General features: G+C 39.9%; 3 protein-coding genes across 3 annotated transcripts; 1 reads left to right on the top strand and 2 right to left on the bottom strand.

Annotated features, from left to right (window-relative positions):
- Positions 1-475: 475 nt before the first annotated feature.
- Positions 476-7,164, bottom strand: LOC133526869 (uncharacterized). Its single transcript, XM_061863697.1, has 4 exons — positions 6,481-7,164; positions 4,999-5,219; positions 1,666-1,773; positions 476-922 (listed from the first exon to the last, which is right to left on the bottom strand). The coding sequence occupies exons 1-4, from the start codon at positions 6,688-6,690 to the stop codon at positions 745-747; spliced, it is 717 nt and encodes a 238-aa protein (XP_061719681.1). The 5' UTR covers positions 6,691-7,164; the 3' UTR covers positions 476-744.
- Positions 7,165-8,816: 1,652 nt separating this feature from the next.
- LOC133527106 (uncharacterized) lies at positions 8,817-9,759 on the bottom strand. Its single transcript, XM_061863997.1, has 2 exons — positions 9,349-9,759; positions 8,817-9,146 (listed from the first exon to the last, which is right to left on the bottom strand). Exons 1-2 carry the CDS (start codon positions 9,757-9,759, stop codon positions 8,817-8,819), a joined length of 741 nt encoding a protein of 246 aa, XP_061719981.1.
- Positions 9,760-9,928: 169 nt separating this feature from the next.
- LOC133527294 (uncharacterized) lies at positions 9,929-20,802 on the top strand. Its single transcript, XM_061864270.1, has 4 exons — positions 9,929-10,906; positions 15,931-16,163; positions 18,825-18,941; positions 19,905-20,802. The coding sequence occupies exons 1-4, from the start codon at positions 10,766-10,768 to the stop codon at positions 20,059-20,061; spliced, it is 648 nt and encodes a 215-aa protein (XP_061720254.1). The 5' UTR covers positions 9,929-10,765; the 3' UTR covers positions 20,062-20,802.
- Positions 20,803-21,734: the final 932 nt, after the last annotated feature.

The raw sequence follows: 21,734 nt of genomic DNA, 5'->3' as shown, positions 1-21,734 counted from the left end.
TTTTGTGAGGGATTTGGGTCGGCGACTGAGGGACAGGGGGCGCGACCCCCTGTCCGGATCGTACTTGGTCCAACAGATCTCATTGGCCATTCAGCGCGGTAACGCTGCCAGCGTAATGGGGACATTTGAGCCAAGTACGATTGGTGAAGATTATTAATTTTTTTTTATGATAGAGGAGGCAAACGAGCAGACGTATCACCTGATGGTAAGCGATTACCGCCGCCCATGGACACCTGCAACAGCGGGTTGTAACATTTAAATTGTTATTAAAATAAACTAACTTGCTACATATTAAAATTAAATTTTGTAAATAAATGGTAAGTTTGAAAAATAAAGCATGTTTGAAAACATACGAGTACATACATAAACATAAGTTTTTATTATAACCAACCAAAATAAAGTACCTACTAGTGGCTGAACTACTATTATACGTACTTTGCATTACAGTGTCAGTTTTATCAATTTTAGAAGCCAAGTGCAAAATATTATTACTTACATATTTTTTTCTTACAATACAAACTTGAGGCGAGTCGCAGTTCATCTCGAGCGCAAGCGGTCGTATCATAAATATTAAAATCAAAAACCATAACATTTTAAATTTGATGACAGCTCCTATTGTCATCGGCGTGATAATATTTGGTCCGGTTGTTTATTCAATTTCTTCTCTCACATGATCCTCGATCCGTACTCCTGTTAGACTCCCGGCTCCAAGAAAAACCTTCATTCAAGTTCAACTCTATGAATCTACTCGTCCCTTAACTGTGAGATAAACTCCAAGATCCCCTGACCCTCAGGACAGCCGCCATAGATATAGGAACAACTGAACATCTGCCGTCCGGCCACTGCAGCGTCCACGTACGGCGCCATGGCCTCCTTCAGGTCCTCATCCAGCTCTCCGAAAGGAGATTTTCCGTAGTCTGGTCTGGAAAAATCGTTTGGGGTTTTTTAAATAAGTTCGTGTTATATCCCTGACATGTCATATTGTTTGTCTTGATCTCGATTAAGAGGTGGCCTCGAAACGCTAAATAAGACAAATGTTGTAGGTGTAATTGATTGTTTTGACATAAACAGTAAAACCATTAAGAAGTAAACTAAAAAATTAAGAAGTAATTTACTACTATTTACTGAAGGTGCCACCGTAATTAACCGCGAAGGATATCATATGTATTATTAATAATTAATTAATGAACAATTACTGTTACTGTGACAAGGAAGGCAGTACAACTAAGGAACAAAATTAGTTTACTAAATATTTTTTGATTTGTGTTAAGGTACTTACGAAGTAGCAAATAAATCAAATTTCTTGACCAATACCTATTGTCTTGTTGCAATAAGAATAATTTATGAAGAGATATTTAAGTAAATATCAAATGTCTAAGTAAATATATATTAAGATTGTCCGAGCGAGCGTGAAGTGTAAGCAAACGGTATCTGCTCAAGCTTGAACAAAAATGTTTTCGTATTTCCGCATGTTTTCCTATACAGATCGTATTTCTCAAACGATTTTCTTTGAAATTTCGTGAACAGGTACGCAAAGAATAATACATAGATCTTTTTGCCAATTAAGTTTTTGCAAATTCTTGCCAGCTGGAGCCATGGGAAGTTCACGAAATCTACAGCTTTTCAAATCCCACGGCTCAGCTATTTCACATTTCTAACACTTACGTTAGTAATACATGTATGATCTCCCCGACAAAGCCCTCTTCTTCTACGGGGAACTGCGCCGCTTCGCAAATCGCACGCAGCACGCATTCTCGGCCGTTCAGACCTCTCCTGGAAATAATATGTATAAATCATCGGCCAGCTGGCTTAAAAAGTGACTTTGTAGATTTGGCCAAGTGGTTGGTTGATATTACTGGGAATAAAACAGCTGGCACCTTCCTCACTCATCTAATAAGCGTTGCAATTCAGAAAATGCTGCCATAATCTTGGGCACTGCCTTAGGAGCCTTCGTTAGATTTCGATTTTATGTTTTTAATTAGGTGAAGTTTTTGTTGTATATATATAGTGTATTTGTATCAATTTGTCTAATCCTATGTAATTTCTAAAAATATATTATAACAGCAGTGAAAGGTAAGAACATCCTGCCTTGCACAGCTAAACTGTGGAATGAACTATCATGTCGCCTGCGGTATTTCCGGACCGATAGGACCTTAAAACTCAAAGAAAAGGATCGTATTTCCATCTTAACTTTCCAACCGCTCTTATCTCTTATGTCGCGGGTATTTATGTGCGACGGTAATCGCTTACCATCAGGCGATTCGTCTTCTCGTTTACCTCCTATATAATAAAAAATAGACATTAGAATAGGTAGTCTGAAGTAGTCTTAATGCAGCTCTGTGATGAAGCAGGAGCGACTTCCAGTTACGGGCGGTGGACTTAGGTGGAGAAATAACGCAGGAGCTTCCAAATTTTAACACTTTTAATCAGTAATTAAAACTACATGGTAAGTAAGTACTATATGTACGTATGCGTTACTGAATAGATGATGAGTGAGGCGTGGGTCTCGCCCGCGCACAGTGTGGGATTTTCGATCAGTTTTGACCACCCTCGTTTTATATTTTTATAATACGCATTATAATATCCTGCATCCCAGTGTAAAACTAATAACGTAGTTAATGCACAATATTTTTTTGTTGATTAGGTCAATGACCTTAAGAAAACATGTTTATTGGCATAATTACTAAAGTACCGTCAATATAGTTCCAATTTTTATTTCTGAGTTTTAGTGAGAGATACTCATTAATTGTACGAAAAATCCAGCATTTTAGTGCCATTCAGTTAAAAGTTAGAAGTTACTAAAGTTTTCAAACATTTTTTTTTATATCTCCTATATTTTCCGATATTAGCGTTTTATTTTTTATTAAATGTATTTAAAATATGGTTAACTATAACTACTCAAAATTTCAAAAGCTAATCTTGCGGGATTTAGGATTTATAACATTTCTAAGTTTTTTACCGATTTCTATGGAAATAGGGTTGTCAAGATTGACTTTAAGACATGATACAGTAATATAGTTTTTAATAGAAAATTTGAATTAACCAGTTAAATAAGAATCGTCTTCAGTCGTCAACATCATTATCATCATCATCTGAATGAAGTAGAATTTCTTCTATAGGGAGAATTAAATCCGTGCTTAACTCCAATGGGGTTGGCCGGTCGAAGTATTAAACAGATGGCGCCATCATAGCTTGCCCTGTCAATCCCTAGAATTGTGTCAAATTCTTGTTTTTTTTTTGGAATTTTGTGACCTGGATTCCAGTACTTTAAGCCAAATCTCATAGAACAAAACTAGAGACAGGGGCAAGCTATGATGGCGCCATCTATGCAAACCTTTGACAGTTGCCAACCCCATTCCGACAAATCCGACTCTTCTGTTGCAATGGAAGAATTTGGTTCGATTGGTTTTAAAATGGCCAAAACTTTTGCCGGAATAGGCTGATGCTTTTGTTTACTTAAACGGTCTTTCAGGGAGAAATTTGAAATGTAAGGATCAGATGACCGTAACGCACGCCGAAAAAGATCTAGGATTGTAATTTGCTTATTGATTTTCCTCGTGTGGTGCTCTCTGTCAAAAAAATCAGGATTCGAATCACTGAAAGCCTAGAGAAATCCTCAAGGTTGCTGATAAAATTTTTGCCAACCGTATTTTTTTTTTATATATACTTTGTCGGTGGCAAACAAGCATACGGCCTGTCTGATGGTAAGCAGTATCCGTAGCCTATGTACGCCTGCAACTCCAGAGGAGTTACATTCGCGTTGCCGACCCTAGCCCCCTCCCACCCTCGTTGAGCTCTGGCAACCTTACTCACCGGCAGGAACACAACACTATGAGTAGGGTCTAGTGTTATTTGGCTGCGATTTTCTGTAAGGTGGAGGTACTTCCCCAGTTGGGCTCTGCTCTAGATCTTGATTGACATCCGCTGTGCTGTGCCCTACCACACAGAGCGAGATGACATTCACAATGCCCATACCTCTCTTGTGGACGTAGTTTAAGGACATACCCGGGTCCAAAATTAAACAGTGGTACGATTTTTTAAAAGCTCAGGTCTCCGAACCTACGGCACATTAATTTACAAATTGAACATATTCACCATAGTAACAGTGGAATAGTAGTTGGGTGGGTTCACGGCATCGCCCACACTGTTGACTGTCCATCGGTGGACCTTATTACACAAGGTTTAAGGTCCACCAATGGTCAGTTAAGAGTGATCCTGTACCTTAGATTAAAAACACTCAGAATTTCTGCTCAGAGCTGCAGCGCTGGTGGCCTAGCGGTAAGAGCGTGCGACTTTCAATCTGGAGGTCGCGGGTTCAAACCCCGGCACCAATGAATTTTTCGGAACTTATGTACGAAATATTATTTGATATTTATTTACCAGTCGCTTTTCGGTGAAGGAAAACATTGTGAGGAAACCGGACTAATTCGAATAAGGCCTAATTTACCCTCTGGGTTGGAAGGTCAGACGGCAGTCGATTTCTTTAAAACTAGTGCCTACAATTTTCTCGGGCTTAGTTGTCCAGCGAATCCCAGACTCCCATGAGCCGTAGCAAACAAAGCCGGGATAACGCGAGGAAGAAGAACAGAAAGAGGGAATTTCTGTTCAGACTAAAAATTTATTTTTTATCAATTCACATAGATCAAAGTCCAAAGGTATGGCGGCGTCGTTTCGAGCAATGGCGCCACTTTTTGATATTAATAAATTTAATACATATCAGTGAAAAAATAGCGATCTAAGTAAAATGGCATTCTAAAAGTTTTTAATCATGTGTAGAAAGATTTCAGTAATGTTTTTTTTTTTACATCCATTTCAAATTCTCTTTTCCAGTATTACAAAATGTAAAACGCGGCCGGTAAAACGTCCTACTTTGTTGTTTGTCATAACACCGCTTTGTCAGGTTATACTTATAAAGATACAAGTAAATCTCGTCCTTATGGCAAGCGATAAAGTGGGACGTTTTGCCAGCCGCGATCACAATTATTCGTGAATGCTTACGAGTCCATCATCTCAGCAACAGATCTATAAAACACAAGTCTCTCATCCTTCCTGCCCGCCACATCGGCGTCTCTCTGCTCCCTGGACACCGTGTTGATGACGTAGTACTGCGACAGCTGCGTGATGTTCGTGAACTGGACGTATTGATACTGGAAGTTGAAGAGGAAGATCAGCGGGACCTTGTCGTCGTTCTTTATTGGTGCTGTGAAGCCGGTGATGAGCTGGAACGTAGAATATAGATGCGTTTAATCTTAAAATTATTACCGTAACCATGCACTTGGCCCTGGAGGGTCTAGGACATTATTACACAAATTGACTAAGCCCCGCAGTACGAGTAAGGTCAAGAAGGCTTGTGCAGTGGGTCTCAGATATAATGGGAACGTAAGTAGGTATATAATATACAAATACTAAAATACATAGAAAACACCCGTGACACATGAACAATCTTTAATCATCACACAAATAATTACGGGGATTCGAACACAGGACCATCAGCTTCATAATAGGGTAATTTATCGACTAGGCCAGGCCAGTCGTCAAACCATAGCATATTACTACAGTTGAGAAAGAATTGAGTGAGTGGGGTTCAAAATTAGCTTATTTATATTATCATCGCATCTTGCCAAACCGGCTAAAAGCAGTATGATGGTTTATGGTATGGAGGTTTAAGAATGATTTAAGAGCGCTGGTGGCCTAGCGGAAGAGCGCTGGTGGCCTAGCGGTAAGAGCGTGCGACTTGCAATTCGGAGGTCGCGGGTTCAAACCCCGGCTCGTACCAATGAGTTTTTCGGAACTTATGTACGAAATATTATTTGATATTTACCAGTCGCTTTTCGGTGAAGGAAAACATCGTGAGGAAACCGGACTAATCCCAACAAGGCCTAGTTTTACCCTCTGGGTTGGAAGGTCAGATGGCAGTCGCTTTCGTAAAAACTAGTGCCTACGCCAAATCTTGGAATTAGTTGTCAAAGCGGACCCCAGGCTCCCTTGAGCCGTGGCAATATGCCGGGACAACGCTAGGAAGAAAGAAGGTTTAAGAATGATTTGATCAAGTATATGCTAACGGTTTTAAGCTTAGGTATTTCTAATTAGTCGCGATATTCGTAAAACGTATGTGGAGCGCCACGATTGGTGCTTAAGAAAAGCCCCCGAGTACAGTCAGCATCAAAAGTAGCGGATGAAACAACGCGCCAAAAGTATCTGATATTCCGGATAACTTTTCCAAATATAGAGAAATTTCTAAAATTCGCGTTCAAAAGTATATTCTTTTACAGTATTAGTTGTTCTATATTAAAGACATCACTATTTCTTAAGCTGTTACAGAATGTAGCGGATCAAACAACGCTTCAGAAGTATCTACACTTCTGAAGCGTTGTTTGATCCGCTACTTTTGATGCTGACTGTACTAGCTAGCTGCTGCCAGCCAGCTGCATTTCTAACAAACACGTTCAGGTATAATGTATATTCTTTGGAATGACGTACCTTATAAGTTGCTCCATACGGGTAGACCAAAGGCAACGCGTTGATTTGCCTTTTGGCTCTAAATTCTACCTCCTTTAGGTTTTCTTCTGAGCTCGCATTTGTAAGAGTCCAATAGAGACAAAGCAGCCTAATAGATACCCTGAAATATAAATATAAGTTTTGCAATAAAAAATGGCTATTAAGAAAAAATACATTTCTTGGAATACACATACAACAGGTATGAAATGAAATTTTAGTGGCGTTTGAACGGGACGCATCAACGGACTGATCGGAATTTGATAATTTGAAAAAGTCTGTAAATTTTGATATTTTGATGGGTGAATCAATTATTTCTTTTTGTTATTCTGTCCCGTCAGCCAGGCGACACTATTAAAACAGTTTCTTTAGAAGAACTGTTGTACCGCGATATGTTATCGTGCTTGGTAGATGACCTATTTTGTAATAAGCCCTTTACACTAAAATGTATGGTTGTTAACTACCACAAAAATGTATGTTTGGTATTGGCAATACCAAAAAAATTATATTCATTGCGGTTCGATATAAAAAGTGCATCTTGATTAAATGCCAATTTAATGAGATACCCAGGAGACCATGGAAAGGCGTGACTAGAAAAAGTAGATCCACCCTGATATTATTCTTCCTTCACACAAAAACGGCTGAACAGATTTCTATGAAATCAGGCACACATAGGCTAATAAATTGGAAAAGGATATGCAATACGTTTGTTACGTAAATGGGTTCAATGGGGGGGGGGGTTGTCCATTTAGTACAAAGGGAGAAGTGGAGGGTAATTTGACGATCACGCAGACAAAATCGCGGGTAAAAGCTATTTATTTCTGCGTAATAAGCAATATACTAGCGTAAGTAAATATTGTTTTTTTAAATAATAACTCGGGAATGAAGAAACTTACCACATATTTTCAAAATACCAAATATCCATAAAAAATTCAAAAGCACACATCCAAAAAATAATTCACTGACCTCATGGTCCAGATTAAAGCACCCATTCACGGCCGATTGAAGCGCGTCACATTTTTCCTCTAAAGCCTGTTCACTGACGGCTTGATGCTTCGGCAGCGTCAACGGACTTGCCAGCTAATACGTAATGCAATTGTTAGGTCGTGTTCTCACTGGATAACTTTAATATGCGCAGCTTTTAGACATGGGTAAGTAGGCGTAGGTAAGCTTTACGCACCATTATTTTTATCACTACTAAAATTTAGACTAGTCAGGATTTGAACCCGCGACCTCTGGATTGAAAGCTGGACGTCTATCCACAAGGCCAGCAACGCTACCCGCGTGTCTTTAGGAACATACAAGTATGTACGGAATATCATTTGATATTCACCACTAGCTTTTCGGTAAAGGAAAACATCGTGAAGAAACCTCCATAAAAGAAATTCAAAGGTGTATGTGAAGTCTCCAACCCGCATTGAGCCAACGTGGGGACTATAGCCCAAGCCCTCTGGCGCATGAGAGGAGGCTGATATCTAATAGGCGGCTAGCAAAAGCTGGTGGAAAACTTCTAAAAATTAACGTACATACACGGAGAAACAAAAAAGCGGCCAAGTGCGAGTCGGACTCGCCCATTGAAGGGTTCCGTACCATTTATGAGTTTATGACGTATTAAAAATTTTTGCATGGTAATGTACATCATATATTTTGTTTAGTTTTAGCAGTCTGTTATTGTAGAAGTTACAGGGGGGGGGGGGGGGGACACATTTTACCACTTTGGAAGTGTCTCTTGCGTAAACTATTCAGTTTAATTTTTTTTATTACTAACCTCAATATCATTTTTGAAGATCCCACACGGATGGGTTTGATGAAAAAAAAAATTAAATTTCAGTTCTAAGTATGAGGAACCCCCAAAATTTATTGTTTTTTTTTTCTATTTTTGTGTCAAAATCACAGAATACATCTACTTACCAAGTTTCAACAGTATAGTGCTCATAGTTTCGGAAAAAAGTGGCTGTGACATACGGACGGACAGACAGACAGACATGACGAATCCATAAGGGTTCCGTTTTATGCCCTTTGGCTACGGAACCCTAAAAAGGCCAGACGCGGGGACGGGCCTGGGATGGTTATGTGGGACTCCCGTATAGGCTGATAAGACCCCTCTGTTGCCGCCTCAGTGCTATAGGGCGAGGTCCCAGGAACGCCGAAGTACTCTTCCGCAACCTCGCCAGCGGCCGTCCGGACTCGGACTCCACTCGTGGGGGAATATATATCACCCCTCCACCTCAGTGGGCGCGTTGATCATGCATCGCGCCCGCCTGCGCAGGGACCCTTGTGTAGGCGGCAGACGTCCCCGAGCCTGCCGCCCACAGGAACCCTTATGGGGGTAATCGGCGGTCGTATGCCAACCGCCTTCGCCCGACACGTTTGCGGCACATTGGCTGGGAGGCCGGATCTTCCTCCCTGCTGCGCTCCGCCGCCTCCTTCTGCGCCATCACGTCCTCGCAGAAGGAGGCCGCAGCCACCCATGGCCTCTCCCCACCAAGCATGGCTTTCACCACCGCTGGCAAGGAAAGGTCGCTCCCCACTATGGCCACGGGTGCGGCCCACTGCTCCGCCCACGCTGGGCACACCGCCAACGTGTGTAGCGCCGTGTCTTCGGCGTCGCCGCAGTCGTGGACTGCATCGTCGGTTCCCGTCTCGCCCTCCTACACAGGTATCTCCCGAAGCAACCATGCCCCGAAAGGACCTGAGTAAGGTGGAAGGAGAGGAACCCCCCTTTCTTTTGTCCCATCGCTCCAGAACGGGACGTCTTGTTTCGACGGTCCAGTGGCCGGCACTTGGCGCCTCCAACCTTTCTTTCCACTTCTGGAGGTGCACTCGACGGGAGTCAAGTCTACACCGTCTGACCTCCTCCAGGGGTGGTTGGATCCCACTGGCTCGTGCCTCAGTGACACGCCAATAAACGTCAGCTAACGCTGCTGCGTCGAGGTCCCAAGGCGGAGTCCCCGCCAACACGCACGCTGCCTCGTGGGAGACGGAGCGGTATGCCCTCGCCATCCTGACCGCCATGACCCGCTGTGGCCTTCGCAATAGGGCCTGATTTTCGGCGGTCAGGAAGAAGGCCCAAATCGGCGCCCCGTATAGGGCCATCGACCGCACTACACCCGCGTACAACTTCCTGCAGCTCACATTCGGCCCACCGACGTTGGGTGGAAGCCGGCTAAGTGCCGACACCGCTCCTATTAGTTTGGGAACAAGGCCTTCAAAGTGCTTCTTGAACGTCCACCGGCTGTCGAGGACTATGCCTAGGTACCGCATTGTCGACTTGACACCAATGGATGCTCCCCCCACCACCGGCGATTAAACCTAGTCAACCTGCTGCATCCTATTTACTCTTACTTTAAAGAGAAACAAGGTCATATTTCTGAGGGTATACAGAGGGCAGGCTGAACAACGAACGGGTGCATTCGCTTCCCGTGCCTGGAATTCCGATGATGGAAAAGAGGTGGGACCAGGTCGTGCAGTTCTTGCACACTCTCCAGAATGTATGTCTGAGTATTTTTTAATGGAAAATTAGGAACTTAAAGCGCAGCTTACAGTGCACTGTGCTCTCGCCCTTTCCAAACCATCCAAATATCCAGTCACATGCTCAAGCGGACACTAATTTGTTTATCCAACAAGGGGCATGTCACGAGACACAAAGTACACTGCCTTATTACGTGTCGTAGTTGCTATTGGATTTAATGACCAGTAATAAAACTCCTTGTTGGTTGCAAGATGAACATTTGAAATATTAACGTACTTATTAAGGTGCTTGTTCATTAACATATTACTCGGTAGTTGCTTATCAGTGAACGAGCACACCGGACCGACATAGAACAATGACATTCGAAGAGGCTTATAATGTCATATGAAAGCTGGTGATACTTAGTGTAACAGTGAAAGAGACTACTCTTTTAATTACGTTTCAACGACCTTTACGCGACCGTATACGGCTTGTTTTAAAAGGCCTAAGAAGGCAGTCATTTGTCTCTTGTATTTGTTATTTTTGCCCTCACAAAAAATAGATATAATTGAGACCAAATCAAACTGTGACAAAAGAATTAAGTAGGTGTTATTGAATTATTAAAAAATAAAATACTCTCGAGATCGCCAAGGAGACGCTCTGTCCTGTCACACGGATTTTTCTGTGTAGGTAACTTTTATTTATAATGTCGTCGTCTGCATCGTTTACCCTATCGTCATCGCAATCACTTTGACACGTAATAAGTGCCGTTCGACTACCGTACGGCACTTGCCACACATTCAGTCCATCAGAACCATCATGATGACGAGCAATGCGGCGATAATCAGTGTATTATGTTGCGTGGCAGCCCTTATAAGTGGGAGCGAGACGACGATAGGAGACGAAACAGTGCACCGATATCGGCGGCAGCTTTTGTATCCTAATAGCACTTTGTTTCAAGTAAGTTATAATATTTTTAATCATTGCGATTACCTTATACACGGTATTTTTTTAAAACTCCGTTAACTTCGGAGTATAGGTACATTAAATGAAACTTAATAGCTTGTTGCTGCATATTTAAGTTGAACTCGCACACCGAGAGTTCCGTACTTTTTAGTATTTGTTGTTATAGCGGCAACAGAATGCGAAATAATCTGTGAAAATTTCAACTGTCTAACTATCACGGTTCATGAGATACAGCCTGGTGTCAGACGGAAAGACAGACAGACGGACGGACTGCGGAGTCTCAGTAATAGGGTCTCGTTTTACCCTTTGGGTTAGGAACCCTAAAAAGTAGTATTTGCGTTTAGTAGTAAATGTATAAACTCATACTAAACACTAATCAATATGCAAACAGGCCCTAAGGCAAGTGTATACGCTCGTAGGAGCCTAATCAGATTAAAATAAATTATTAATTATCTCCGAAATGGAGTTGATGAGGATGAGAAAGTAACTTTATTTAAGAGGAAAGTGTACGTACATTTTTGATGAAATTTACATTCCGGGAGAAAACGGTTTCCACTTATAGCACATTCGGATTAGGACCAACCTCGAAATCTCTGGAACAGTCATGAAATTAGGTATGTATATAAATTAAAGGCCCTTTTTCATGCCATTTGACATTTGGGGACCTCGAGGAATCGCAGCCATCTTGGTAAATGTGTACCATCTAGGAGAAATTTGCGTTTTAATCTACATTCTTTATGAAAATATAGTGTAAAGCAAATTTAAAGCTTATTAAATTCTACACAAAAAAAATCCTAGATATCTTTGCGGAAAAAATAGATCTTGTTATAGAAAATAGTAGCTGAATCTAAGTTTAACGCTCATACACTTCCAGGGGACATTGTCTTAATAGGGAAAAACGGAGGAATATGAATTCCATTTTTAATTAAACATTTGTACGTGATCTACCCCAATATTAGCATTTTACTCGACTGCGACTTAACCAGAAAGTAGGGTTATGGGTTTCAGTACTGATGATTCAGTACATCCTGTAGCTTAGGATACTGGACGGATTTTTTTAAATGACGTATCGGTAGATTCCTCTAACCCTTCACAACTTACCCTTTACACTTGTTTTATTACACAAAAATTAAACCAACCGCCTTGAGAGGTCTTCGAATATTAAATCATATTTTTCCTTCTAGCGCTTAAACTATTAAGCGGATTTCAATGAAATAGACATCAGTAGATCCATAATTAGTACACGAGTGCTATGCAATACAAAGTTACTAAAATTACTGAGGAAAAAATTCCCTTCGGCCGCGTACGCAACCAGAGCTTCGTAACCAGATGCGATCGAAAACTATTTCTGCCTTGTACGAAACCGGTTGCGATCAAAAACTAAATTCGTCTTACCCGTAACCAGTTACGATCAAACACTTCTCGTTCTTATACGAAACCAATGTCTGGGTCATCTAGCTATAGGTTTTTTTTTTTCAAATATTTTGTCATGATACTCATAATTTCTTATCCTGTGCATTTTTTGGAAACTATTGATTTAACAAAACTCAATATAACATATTTAGATCTCACATGAAACCTTTACAGTGGGTAATATAACAAATCACTGGCCACTTAAACATTACTTCAAGTGAGTTCTAATCTGATTACTGTGTTCTGATTTTTGACTAGATATATAACGTGTACAGTACTTATACTGTATAACAAGGTGTATAAATATAATCTCAGCTGACTTTATCAACGGTCGAAAGGTTTCGTACAACAAAGAAAAGTGTTCGATCGTAACTGATAACTAGTAAGACGGAATTAGTTTTTGATCGCAACCGGTTTCGTATAAGGCAGAAATAGTTTTCGATCGCATCTGGTTACGAAGCTCTGGTTGCGTACGCGGCCGAAGGGAAAAAATTTAGGGCTAAATAACCCTTTACGGCCGGGAAAAATATTTTGCATAGATTCATAAAAAATGCATGTGAACCATTTTTAATTGTTATAAAATACGTGTATAAAATGTTTAAAAAAAAACTTGTGTCCTTTGTCATAAAAAAAATCGCGTGCACGAAAGTGACGTTCAGGAACTATCTGGAAATGCACGAACGTGCAAAATCATTCAGTTTTGTAAAATAATATGACTAAAACGCAACATTTTACAGAACAATGCATGTGTATGCTGCACATGCATAGCATATGAAGTAATCAGTATTCAATTTAGCATAATTATCACAATTTTCTTTAAGAATCAACATCTTAACGATTAAAGAATGATTAAAAACAATAATCAACAATTGTAAAGTACTCTCAATTCAACTACATCTAAAGGAAATGCTTGAAAAAATTATTTTGACGTGTAACGAACACGTTGCATTTAATACAACGAGTAATAGCCCTGCTGAAGCAGTCTGAAGCAGTCTGAAATTGGCGGGCTCTTGGAGATTTGGTATCGTCAAATTGAAGCATCATCTGAAACATCACTCAGACGCCTCAGACATGCTTCACTACGTCGTTTTCTTGGTGGTTTAACCAACATTTCTAAGATTTTGAAGCTAAAATCGAGTAAATCCAGTATTTCGCACGTAGGACGGCCTATGGCATCACAATCAAGCGAATATCCATAAAATGAATATTGATTCATTCACATGTAAAAAGAAAGAAAGAATTTGGTTTCAGTGTCCATCTCCTTGTTTAAAAAAGGTATATCAACGCCTCCCATGGGTTTATTAGTTCATAACTTTTTCTGAAGCTGTAACATACACGTATGACCGAATCTTTATCTCCCATCTCTTGACAACCTTAATGCTGATCGTTCCCGAGCAGTTAGACAGTAGGAAAACATATTCGTTGTCTTTCCTCCTAACTAGTGACACTGGGTCTGTCACCATCAGCAGACTCTCTTTAGGTACATCTCATAGCATCTCATCATATTCGTCGTTGATTCTTTGATTTCGTTTTCAATTCATTCAAAAAGCGAATAAGGGAATTCTTCGAGGGCATCGTATAATTCATCATTATGTGATATACTCGTATTATTATTGCACAAAATTTCAAGGAATTTTTTGCCTCTTAATGGACGCTTAAAAAAAACACAAATCTAACATTACAAAACGAAAAGTATTATAAAACTATCAAACATATGACTATTTCTTTTGATTTGATTTTCTGCGCAGAAGCCGGATAGACAAAAACTTGCAAATAGTTACGACCATCGATTTACGGGCTACGGCCGAACCCACAAATTCGTGCAATTCTTTTTTTACGAGCATGTAGTTTCCCCTTAATAACTTATTGTTACTCTAATTTGTGATAAATAAACACACATAACTCTTTTACTGTAATAATTAAGTATTAAATAACAAGTTTGATACCAAAATTATACAAAATTAAGAACTTACGTGTGCCACTACTCCCATCAAAAAATGCCACCATCTTCAAAGCAGTCTCGCGACAGACTGATCCTACTGACCTGCGGTATTTAGTACTGAAACGTGTCGCTAATGTCTGCAGATTCGATCGGAATAGGCCTGAGCTCGAAAAGACAATTTACTTGCGGGCAGGATTTTTTAAAAGTAATTTGCCGAATTATATCGAACCGGTCGTAAAGGGATAATGTGATTGCAATAAAAGATTTTAGGTCTTAAATGGGGTTCAAAAAATAGTGACAGTAATCAAATTTCACAACTACAATTTCTGGGATCTGGAAAATTTGAGCTTCGGGGCCACGGGGAACATTACAGACGGCATGGGAAAAAAGTATGCAACTTATTTGTTTTTTCTTTTTTTCTCTGTAGCTATGGATTTAATATGAATATTGTATAAAGCGAAGTAAAAGTTTATTAAATTTTACGCAATAAATACCTACGTGCAGGGACAACAGTACTTATTCTACACAGTAAAAAAAGTAAATGCCATCAAAATGAGTCAAACAATTTTTTTGCTTTAAGTACTTAGGAAATCGGGCCCGCCAATTGACATAAAAAAGATTTAATTAGGACTGTTACTGAAACCGGTTTTTTGTCTAAAAATAGTCGTCTATACTTCGAAATACTTGCAATTTCTTGCACTATTACTGGTCTCAAAGTGCGTCGTTTCACGGTCTGGCACTGACGGCCTCCACGACATATTTTATTTAGACCTCGCAAACGTATTTCAATGATCCATCGATATAATCATTGATGGACATGGCTGGTCAAGTCTCACGTAACTCTCGCGATGGATTGCCGGGTGTTGACTTAAGAATGATTAAACGCGTTTCAAGACTTACTCTTAATTAGTTTTATATTACCACGTAGTTCAATGGATACTAAAAATCCCATTACACTTAAACAACAACAAAAATATCTGGAGATCTTCTCGCGAAAGTTACTAAGTTTAAAATAAAATAAAATTCAGTGCAAGCATGATAATATAATTAGATGGAATGTCTGTGACCAGCCATTTGATTCCCAACTCGCCACTTTTCCGACCAGCGCCCCCTCTTCGCTTCTATTTCAGAATTATATAAATGACGATTGGAGCACTTTGGTCTGATTTGGAATGACATAAATGACAATCGCATCCGCTATAGTATTACTTGCAGTTTTGCATGAACGTGAAACGAAATAATGATTTTCTTTTTTAATTTTAAAAGTTCGTTTAAAACCTACCTTACCTTAGGGCCACTTGTACTGGGTTAGCCATTAACTCGGAGTTACATAAACACTAACCCGGGGTTGAGTTGAGAGTTCGAGATGGGAAATTAAAGATTTCAAAATCTCTTCATTGTAGCCTTTCGTCTTTCTTTTATCTGTGGGTATGATTGTACGTGTCAGTGTTTTGTCAGTGTACTCGTTTAGTCTATTGTTCATCTTTATTTCATTTTTGTCAAGAATGTTTTTTTCTACTCTAAACAGCCCAACCCGGATTTGAACACACAATTTTTGATAGGTTAAAGGATGCCCATGTACGATTATGCGGTATTACGTATACCTAATAGACTTATAATAGTCAACAATTCATTAATTTAATACATTATCGTTATTTTCCAGGTCAACATAGGCGTGGGAACCCCAACGCCAATAAAGACCATAAACGTGAACTGGGCTATCCAGGCCAACTTCCAGCTGCCCTGGAACCGCTCCCAGATTCCTGTGGATATCCTGTGGGCCAACTCTGGATATGACGTTGAGGTATCCAGGAAGAAGAGAGAGTTGGAGGGATATTACGAAAATGATGCGAAGTTGTACCACTTTTATAAATATGTTGAAGATGCGTTGAATAAGTAAGTATTGTATTTCCTGAGAGCTTTATAGCGGCATCAGCCGGGCAGCTATGTGGCAGGTTAAGGACTTAATATAGTAATATACCTTCAGATACATAAATACATAGAAAACACCCAAGACTCAGTAAAAAATATCTGTGCTTAAAAAAAATAGAATCAGGCGTTACTTTGCGGAGATCCATGCTAATTAAAGCAAGAAATATTACTTTGCTAATCCGCGAGAAAATAACGTGTTAGTCAAACAGTGCTAACCCGTTATACTTGCGTATTTTTACATGCAATTAATATTCCCACCCTCCCACCGCAAAAATAAATACGCAAATAAATATAACAACCCACCACCAAAAGTACAAAACTCGACACGTGTTTCGCCTCTCTACGAGGCATCCTCAGGAGATGCTGGAGATGTTGACGGTCTGACACCCGACAACTGACAAAGTCAGTCAGTCATCGCGGATTAGCAAAGTAATATTTCTTGCTTTAATATCTGTGCTTGTCACACAAATAAATTCCTTACCGGGATTCGAACCCAGGACCATCGGCTTCATAAGCCCCTGCTTAGTGACCCTTCATAACCCTCTAGGCCAGACCAGTCGTCAAAACGTGACTTCCAGGTATTGATTTTTTATGATATAGAAGGCAAACCAGGACGGATAGTAAAATAGTAAGCAATTACCGAAGCCCTTGGACACCTGCAATACATTCTCCATAAATATACCACCCGCATCTTTGAATATTACTCAATCAATACATGAATACCCGCTCTTCAAAAAAGTTTTGAATGGTGAAGAAAAGTTTTGATTGGGTAAAAGAACCTCTGTCAAATCTCTTGTGCAGCATTACAGTATTTGACGTTGTCAAGCTTCGTGCAGTACAGTTGAGTCACCCGCGGCACAATTCCTTGGGGGTCATTTTTTTTTATACTACATCGGTGGCAAAAAAGCATACGGCCCGCCTGATGGTAAGCAGTCTCCACAGCCTCGAAGGTTCCTTACATGCGCGTTACCGACCCTAACCACGCCCCCTCCTCGTTGACCTCTGGCAACCTTTCATTTTTAAATTCAAGTCAGACTTCTATAATCTTCCCAGGTCGTTAATGAGTGTAACCCATCATTTTAGCCTCCAGTCGCCTACTGCTAAGTATAGGCCTCTCTTCGTGCCACTTATCCCGGTCCTGGGCTAGTCTCGTCCAGAAGTATTCCGCGATTTTTCAAACGTCGTCCACACAACGAGCCAATGGACGTCAGGCGCTTCTTTCATCTGAAAGCGGCCACCAATTCGTCAACATTTTGGTCCACCTGCCATGACTTTGGCTGGCAACATGTCCCGCCCAATTCCATTTCAGCTTGTTAATTACCCCACCCACGTCTCGCACCTTGGTGCGGCATCGGATCTCGACATTCCTCACACGGTCTTGAAGTTTAATGCCGATCATGGCGCGCTCCATAGCTCTCTGTGCTGTGTCGTATTTGTTTTGAGTGTAACCCATGTACATATATGTAACAAATGGTATTTTATTAGCTTATTAATACTGTTGAAAACATAGCGATGCTTCAATGATATTTGTAACATTTTGGCCAGACTTTCGTAATATAAAAGCCAAAACCGTCCATTTGCTCGCGTGAATTATCGAATTCTGACAATTGTTTGCTTGAAAAGCAATTTGCGCATAAATTGCCCTCGTCATTCCTGTTTTCCGAATGTCGCGCTATAATTTATTACTGTTTACCCGAACAAAGCCTGTTTCATACTAAACGTTATAAATAGAGTTGTTTTGTGACAATTAGTGTTGGTTTAAGACTCGGGTCCTTTGAGTCCTCTGCTTTAAGACTCGACTCAGTTTTGCAGACTCTTATAATGAAGACGAAACTCGAGTCCTTTTTCGACTTATTAGAGTCCCGAGTCGTTTGTAGAGACTTGAGTCCTTTTCGGAGAACTTGCTTTTTTTTAAATATCTTCGAAATGCGTTGTCTTTATGTAAAATTCATGGATGTACATAACATAAATCATACAATAACGCCTATTTCCTTTATTGTAGTATAGGTAAAACATATAAAATTGTTGACTGAGTCTTTACTCGGAGACTCTAGTCCTTTTGATTTGCACCTAAAAAAGACTCAATGAAGGACTCGACTCGGTACTTAAAAGACTCAGAAGTTTTTTAAGCTCTGAGTCTCGTAAAAACGAGTCGAGTTCATCAATTTAGACTCAAAAGACTTGAGTTCCTACCAACAGTAGTGACAATCGATATTATTTTTGATCGAGCAAGTGCGAAGCCTATTCGTTTCTGCTGCGTTTCCAGCAGAGATGTGTGAGGAGACGTACTGTCGGTCTGTCTGACTGTTCCCGTCAAGCATTTCTTTTTTCAACCGATTGTCGTAAAATTTTGTAAGCTAGTTCGATAATTATATTATATTAATTTATTTGAGTGATTCTGTTTTAGACATTTTTCATAATGGCAAAGCCATGTGGGTTCTCAAGCTCATAGAGTTACTAGGTACTATTAACTTGAATGAAAGAGCTTTACATATGATCGTCAATTTTCTTTGTCTAGTGTCACACATAAAGAAGAGGGTGAGGTGCATTAAAAAAGTCTATCTTTAACTGTAAGTGAATACAGGCTGAATAAAAAGGCATAATAAAATTGAAATCGTTTTCCAGTTTCGGCCACAATGGAACCGCCTGCGTGCTGAAAACTCTGTGCCAGCTGGGAGCTGATCCACTCCACACGGACCACGAGGACGATTTGCTGCATGAGATAACCAGCTACGTACTCAAGTAAGTCTCTCTTATGCTGCAATAATGGAGCAGTCTGCATTGGTTAAAAACCCTGTGCCAGCTGTAAGCTGAGCCACTCCACACGGACCACGAGGACGATTTGCTGCATGAGATAACCAGCTACGTACTCAAGTAAGTTTTTCTTATGCTGCAATAATGGAGCAGACTGCATTGGTTAAAAACTCTGTACCAGCTGGGAGCCGAGCCACTCCACACGGACCACGAGGACGACTTGCTGCATGAGATAACCAGCTACGTACTCAAGTAAATCTCTTTCGTGCTGCAATACTGCTGCAGTACTGCAGCCGCCTGCATAGGTTAAAATCTCTGTACCAGTTGGAAGCCGGGGCACTCTACACTGACCACGAGGATAACTGGCTGCATGAGATAACCAGCTACGTACTCTCAGCACGTACGTACTTACAGTCCCTCTCTTTTCTAATATTCTATAAGTTAACCAAATTACGATTACAAGACGTCAAAATGTATATAATGTCTATGAACTGCTGTAAAAAGTAATGAAATAAACGTATGTGTATTTGTCAATATGAAAAACTATACATTATCTAAGTGTTCTTCCGATTGTGTTGGTAAATTCTCTCAAGAGACTTACCTGTTTGTCCTTTACTACTATAACTATTTACTACTTCCTTACTCATTACTTTGCATGTTTTTTCGTTACAATGTTTGCTAAAAAGAATAATATTCAAATTAGAGAAATACTTCACCTTCAATATTTTTGCTATAAATCTATGCTGCAGTTTTTGTCGGTAGTGCTTTTTGTTTGGTTAAGTTTGATTACTATACCGCACAAGAGCTCCGAGGATTGTACTGAAATGTTTCTCTTTTTAATTATTATCACACATATAGTTAATGCCTTTAAACTGGCTGACTAAATAATCACTCACCAACGACTCAACGACTGGATTTTCTAATATTGAAGCCCGCATTTTCTCTTTTCAGTCCTTTAAACGACATCGCAGAGCACCCATGCCATGAGGCATCCCCATACGTGCAAGCGTTCGAGCACGGCCAGAACCTTCGAGACTGTTCCAGAATATTTCAGTGCACTTCTATTTCACTCCTCGATATGTTTACTAAAGTGTTTGATTCTCCATAACAGCGACCTACGGCTAGTTGTCCTACTGAAGCGCCTATAGTGTCCTGTCACGACTAAGGTTGATATGTCAGGATTTTTGGTCTTTTGTCAGGATTGCAGGCGGACTTGGCGAGCATCAGGGTTATTAGAAAATCAATTAAATAATAGAATCTATTAGCTACAAGTTTAATTAAATTATTCTCACTGCACTGGTTTGTCAACCAAAAAGAGAGGGTACGAACAATACACCTGCCGCTCGGACCGATTTTTAACCTTAAAGTTTTCCTGGCAAAAAAAAAAACTTATGCTTAATCAGTTTTATAGGTTTTTAAAAACTTTGAGACACAGACGCCTAAGATACGTCGGAAGCTTTGGAGAAATGATTTTCCACTTTCTTCTCAATTTCGTGTACGGGAAATGTCAGGATTTTAAAGGTCATGTCCGGAGTTTATCCATCTTTTCAGGTAACAACCCTAGTCGCGACTCATATTCATATTTATCAACAGTGTAGTCTGACTTGAGGCTCTAATTACTATACAAAATTAAAACATTATTTTGTTAATCCGCGAAAGAATAACTTGCTAGTTAATTAGTGCAAATCCGTTGTACGTACTTGCGTATTTACTCCTCTACTTGCGCCTATCGGGAACTTCATAATGTGTATCTTAACTTTGTCATAATCGATAGAAATAGAAATAGGAGGTATTCGAGATACGAGTATTCAAAATTCAAAGACTTATTTTGTAAGTAGATCTCAAGGGCCCTTTCATATTCATATTATACAGGTTGATCAATCCAAAACGGTCAGTATGGGGAAGTCAGAAATTATGAGAGATGGCCACATCTGTTCTTAGGAAACATAGCTTCGATTTTAAATTTAATAATAATGACATTCAATCTTTTTTTTATATTTACTTATACTTTCAGGATCAATTATGCAAACAAATACTATTTACACGCGATTACATAAAGATTGACCTGGTTCGATTCCCGGTTGTGTATGAGTGATGAAAAAGATTTGAATGTCATTATTATTAAATTTAAAATCGAAGCCATGTTTCCTAAGAACAGATGTGGCTATCTCTCATAGTTTCTGACTTCTTCATACTGACCGTTTTGGATTGATCACCCTGATCAAGGAGAGATCTTCCAAATCTCGATGTTTGTCGTAGATCGTAGTAATAGTGAATAGGAATGTTCGCATATACTATTCCGATAATTTTTAGTGCTGCGAATACTTAAAACTTTATTCGCGCAGATTATTATGAAATCACTTCGGTGTAAAAGTTAAATGCGTTTTTGTCAGAGATCATTTGACGTAAATAAGGAAACTTTGGAACAATTACAGTTACTACCAACACTTACATTGTGAATAAGTCAAGCCACATATTTATCAAATAATAAAATAAAAAGTCATTTATTGTCGCAAAAAATAAACAGAACGCGTGTGTTAGATTCTGTTATAATATAACAGAATCTAACACACGCGTTCTAACTATTTACTTTTAGATTAACGTTTGTAGAGCTCAGAGGACCTACCGCGAACCACGTTCGACGTGTTGTTTCCCTGTCACACTTACGTACGAATTTACAAGTTCGACAGAGAGGCAACACGTCGAACGTGGTTCACGGTAGGCGCTCTGATCTACCAATCACATAGCACAACCGTTGTCTTTGGTATGGTTGCGCTGTCC

This window comes from Cydia pomonella, chromosome 17, assembly GCF_033807575.1.
Source record: "Cydia pomonella isolate Wapato2018A chromosome 17, ilCydPomo1, whole genome shotgun sequence".
In the NCBI taxonomy this organism is placed as follows: domain Eukaryota; kingdom Metazoa; phylum Arthropoda; class Insecta; order Lepidoptera; family Tortricidae; genus Cydia; species Cydia pomonella.
The sequence above is the reverse complement of the archived record's forward strand: the minus strand, read 5'-3'. Positions and strand labels throughout refer to the sequence as shown.